The sequence below is a fragment of the Toxorhynchites rutilus genome, chromosome 2 (genome assembly GCF_029784135.1).
Source record: "Toxorhynchites rutilus septentrionalis strain SRP chromosome 2, ASM2978413v1, whole genome shotgun sequence".
In the NCBI taxonomy this organism is placed as follows: Eukaryota; Metazoa; Arthropoda; class Insecta; order Diptera; family Culicidae; genus Toxorhynchites; species Toxorhynchites rutilus.
The window spans coordinates 26,491,511-26,496,756 of NC_073745.1; the positions used below are offsets into that span (position 1 = coordinate 26,491,511).

Consider the following 5,246-nt stretch of genomic DNA (forward strand, 5'->3'; position numbering starts at 1 on the left):
AAAGCGTTATATTAAGTGTTATTTTTGTCAAATAACATTCTTTTATTAACATAAACTAAGTCAAAAACACAACAAACGCGCTTATCAGAAATCCGTGAATTTGACGGGTGCGGTAGAACTAGGTATACATCGGTAGTCGTAGTCGGTAGTTCTAGTGATATTACTATAGCTTTCAGTGTCGGCGTGTGTGATGTGAAAAAATAGTCTTCAATTAAGCAGCATTTCACTGAAAATGTTACTGCTTTCGAGGACTAATACTATGATTGCTCTCTGGACCTTTTCACCATATAAATGAGAGAAATAAGTCACAATACAATTGTCATCTGTTGAAAGACGAACAGTTGCAATATTTCATGAGAAATTTGACTAAAATCATCATGAAACCGTGAGTATTTTGAACATTGATTTGTTTCTTCCATATACACTTCGTACAGAACGAAAATAAATACGACACCATATTTTGCTTGATAATACAAATATACTTCGCCTACTGCTTCACCTCGATATGTATCTCATTGGACTACATCCAAAATTAAGGTAAAACATAAGCTTTCAAATGAACAATTTCCGCCATAGTGCTAAACTGCACAAATTGTCGTTTTAGTGAGAAAAGCGATAATAATGTTTTTACTATAGTTTTTAAATATTAAAATTTTATCTAGGGTTTAATAAAATCAATACCATAAAAATCCATTATGCAGGTGTTATTTTAAATTTTATACCAAAAATTAATTATAAACCTGATAGTTTCTGTCAACCAAATTGAAGCTCTCTAACCGTTCTACAATTTGTTCTTCGACACCCAACTTTTATCTTTCTCAATTTCGCAGCAATATTGTTATAAACTATTTCTGGGAAGAACTCAGTTAAAATTTTCTTCTTCCTTGCGGGGATGCACGGCGTAGTGGTAACATCCGAAATGGAATGTAAAAGTGACGAACCCGCCAAAAAAATTTTGAAGGTACTATAATATAGAAAAAAATCTAAATCTTCAAACATCACGATTTTTTCTCCACTGTACTTATAATCGCCTTAACCCTTTCGATACGGCAGTGTGCTCCGTCGGAGTGCTACCGCTGTACGGAGCATTGCGCCGAAAAGAATGCACATCCCGCTGGTGTGATCGATGTGCAGTATGACTTTCATGCCGTCTAAAGATGACGCTCGTACACACAGCTCATCGCGCGGATGTCGTCTATAGACGACGCTTGTAGCGAAAGGGTTAACGTTGAAATAATACATTTTTGCTGAAAACAGGTCCTATCTTCTTCTTCTTGAATGGCCTAAACGTTCCCTGTGGAACTTTTTCCGTCTCAACGTATGCATTAACTAGCGTCATTCATGATTACTTAGTTGAGATTTCTTAGTATTCCGAGGGGCAAGCTCTAGAATACGCGTGACCACAGTGCAAGTCGAAGGAAATTTCTCTGGCGAAAAATCTCCCCGGCCAGAACGGAAATCGAACCCGAACACCCGGCATGATAATGTGAGACGCTAACCACTCGGTCACGGGTGCACGAAGTCCTATCTGAATTATATATAAAAAAACGCTGTATATAATCGAGTCAGTATATAATTATGTCTGACCTGTATTGAAAACATTCATTCCTCTTCAATTGTTGAACAAGAAATTCGCTATCACACAAACTGATTGAAGTGCCAGATCCTAGCAAACAGATATAAGTAATATTTCTATTGAAGAAAACAATGTTTGAATCAGGACAATCGTTTTTTGGGCAAAGCTGTATTTATTCCTCAACATAGTTTTCTTCTAGGGCAATACACTTGGTATAGCGTGTTTCCAACATCTTGATTCCCTTTCTGTAGTACGAAACGTCTAAGTCTTCGAAATATGTCTCAGTGCCACTCTGTAGACTACTTATTGGACTTAGGCGTGTGGTAATGGATCCACGTTTCATTGTCACAAAACGTCGAAACGAGTCCACTTGATTACGCTTCAACAACACCAATCGGCTGTTGAATCATCAACGCGCTGTTTTTGGTCGACGGTCAGCAAACGCGGCTCCCATCACGCGGGTAGCTTTTTCACGTCCAAAATGTCGTGCAAAATGTATCCCACTCGTTCTTTTGAAATGTCTACGTCCCCAGCTAACTCGCGTAACTTCACTTTACGATCGTTCAAAACGAATCGATGCACTTGTTTTACAATTTCTGGATTCGTAGCCTTTCTGGCCTTCCAGAGCGAGGTGCATCTGCGGTGCTTGTACGGTCCATTTTAAATTCACTAAACCACCGATAAACTGTTGTTCTCGAAAGAGCAGAAGTGGAATAACATTTCGTCAACCACTGCATTGATTGTTCAGGACTTTTTCCCATCAAAAAACAATGTTTGATCAAAATACGAAATTCCACTTTTTCCAAATAGAGGGGAATGAACTGAAAAGTTTAGAGCCTCTTAAAAACGAAGAACTCAACTGAGCTTCTTTCCCATTTTCTATACGAATGCTCAGGTGGTGAAACTTAAACAAATGTAGTTTGTGAACAAATAAACGAAATGTCATGAAGCTGTACACATAAGCTAGTGACAGATGAATTTCTTTAAATGAATCTTGTTCATTTTTTAGTAGCGCCGTCTGTTGAAAAATTCCGGGACTTTTCAGCCCATGTAGTAATAGTTGAACTACAACCAGAATAAAAAAAACTTGTGTTTTATCGAAAATAAGTTGTTAACAAGTCCTTAATGAAAGGCCCGTTACATATAGAAATATATCCCCAATTAGAATAAGAATACACACATTTTTATATGGCTAACCGCGTTCGTCTGTACTCATATAGTGCAAGTCTCATCATCTCACGCTATTCTGCGTTCCGACAAAGCATGCGGACTGGTCCTCCCAATCACGCTCCCGGTGAGTGCAACTCCTCTGAAAAAAAAAATATAAATGCCAATCGTCAGCTGACATCGGGTTGTCTGGAAAGTTGGTGTCGCTGATGAAATAGAGAAGATAATCAAGAATAATCCTGGGTATACGGGAGGTGAACTAGTAGATTCACTACTGATATCCAAAACATAGCGATTTACATAATGCTGATGAAGATTTATTATGTAAATCGCAATATTGTAATTTGTACAGAAATTTTTTAAATGGATCGCATCTGCATTCGCGAATCGCAGATTGGAAATCAGATGAGCAACTACCAAGCAACAAGTTGGTATTTATTTATTTATCCCGAGTTTCACGAGTACTGCTCGCAACTGGACGAATCAAAAGAAGCGATCCATGACAAGCGTCCAGAATTGCCCACTGTGATCCCAACTGTTAGACGAATTGATGATTGAACCTTCAGATTACCACTTGTTCAGGTCCCAGTTAAATTCTCTTAAGGGCTTAAGCCGGCGCCACACGATGCTACGAACATCCCCGAATATTGGACGCTCGATGGTTAGACGCATCGTGTAGTCGATAGACGAACTACGAGCCTCCAATGCCGAGCATCGAATGTTCGCGTTGGAGGGTAATCCGTTCGTTGTGGATTGCCTTCCAACGCGAGTGGCACGAGTCCAAGGATTTTTGTCATTCGTTGATTCGACACTCGATGACATTCGATACACCGCTACACAATTCATCCGAATCTATCATTGACAGATCGGTTTGTTGTAGACGAAGAAGCTATGAAATTGATCAATAAAAATTCTAAAAATTCGGAAAAATATTGCAGTTTAATAATGTTGATTTCAACCATTTTTAATTTACAGCCAGTACAATTTCAAAAAGTACAGTTTCAAAACGTTTTTGATGATAAATAAAAACAATAAACATTCGATCCAAATACTCGCCGATTGTTTGGACCGATTGCATTGAATTGAACATTCACTTCACCGTGTAGCAGCACATTCGTCACAACATTTGTCGATTCATCGAGTCAAATGTTTGAGTCCAATATTCGAGTGAAACGTTGGATCGCGAGACGAAAAAGCACCTTAACCAGTTTTCGACCGAACAAATTCTAGGACGATGGAATTATCAAACTACATGAGAAAAAGCGAAGGTTTTCGAACAATATAGTGGGAAATAAATTTATTCATGCTTTTGATTTTTCCCTCAAAATCGGCATGAACCTTCCGGACAACCCGATATGATTCGTTCGAAGAGCACTTACTTTGTTGTTAGCTCGTTGGTTCGCTTATCGAAAACTGCGAAGCTCACACTGATAAGCTCCGCGCTGGCTGGAACACCAACACCAACGCAAACATGCGTCTGGCGCGTTGGGTGTATTGCTTCTGCTCCAGCCTCGTGTGGGGTCATTCATGTTTGCGCTGACTGTGTACGTGGTCCCAAGCGAATAAAAATATAAATGATTGAGACGAACGTGCCCCGAACTCAGTTGCATCGAGACTATCGCCGAGTGTGGAAGTGCTATCAGTGCGTTAATAAAGCTTTCGTTGCTGTTCTAAGGGACAGACCGCGTATGGGAGTATCGTTATTAAATTGATTGAGTGTGCAATAAGAAGTGACCTTTGTCACGTTCGTCTTAAGGGATCAATCTTGGCGAACGTAAATAACGCATCTGCGTGCAGTGTTGTTTGGGATTGGAAGAGTGGATTTAAAACTTCTTTGCTGTCTGTTAATTGAAAGGAATGCCCTTTAACTGCAGTCGTGACTGTGTTGGTATTAGATACCGCATCAACTCCCTGCACCAGACCTGGAAGTGGCTGCACCAGACCATCGCCCTGCACGAGTATCTCATCTCTATGACCGTTTCCGAGACGGACGTCTCCTTCGATCAGTGCCCGGCTCAGCAGTTCCAGTGCCAGTAAACTCATCTTCGTGTACCCAGCATCACCATCTAGATATCCTTCCTATTATCGTTTACTTCGTTGCGTGAACTTTGGTGAAGGGTCAACAAACGGCACTAACTATTTTGTGACCAATGAACTAGTCAGGGAAATTTCAAAATAAAATAAGAACAAATCTGTGGCTCAACTGCATGACCTATATATTCTATCTGTCCATCCAAATCGAAAACTGTCAAAAACACTGCCAACCCCATTTAGCGAGAAGCAGAAAAGTGTGATATAATTTTAGAAATCATTAGACTAGCTAAGTGAGAACAACTGAAATATTACATCGCGACTCCCATCGTTTCGGAACGGTTCGTGGAATTTAGTGGAAAAATTGCGTGCTTTTTTTCAAATACGGAAAAAGGAACAACGGCAATCCGTTTCGAAAATCGCAAAATAGAGAACAAGTGGACCCCCATATATATATAGGACAAAGAGAGCA

General features: G+C 39.8%; 1 protein-coding gene across 1 annotated transcript; it reads left to right on the plus strand.

Annotated features, from left to right (window-relative positions):
• Nucleotides 1-4,331: 4,331 nt before the first annotated feature.
• Nucleotides 4,332-4,780, plus strand: LOC129764486 (uncharacterized). The gene has a single exon (XM_055763599.1). The coding sequence runs from the start codon at nt 4,601-4,603 to the stop codon at nt 4,778-4,780; it is 180 nt and encodes a 59-aa protein (XP_055619574.1). The 5' UTR covers nt 4,332-4,600.
• The last annotated feature ends 466 nt before the right edge of the window (nt 4,781-5,246 follow it).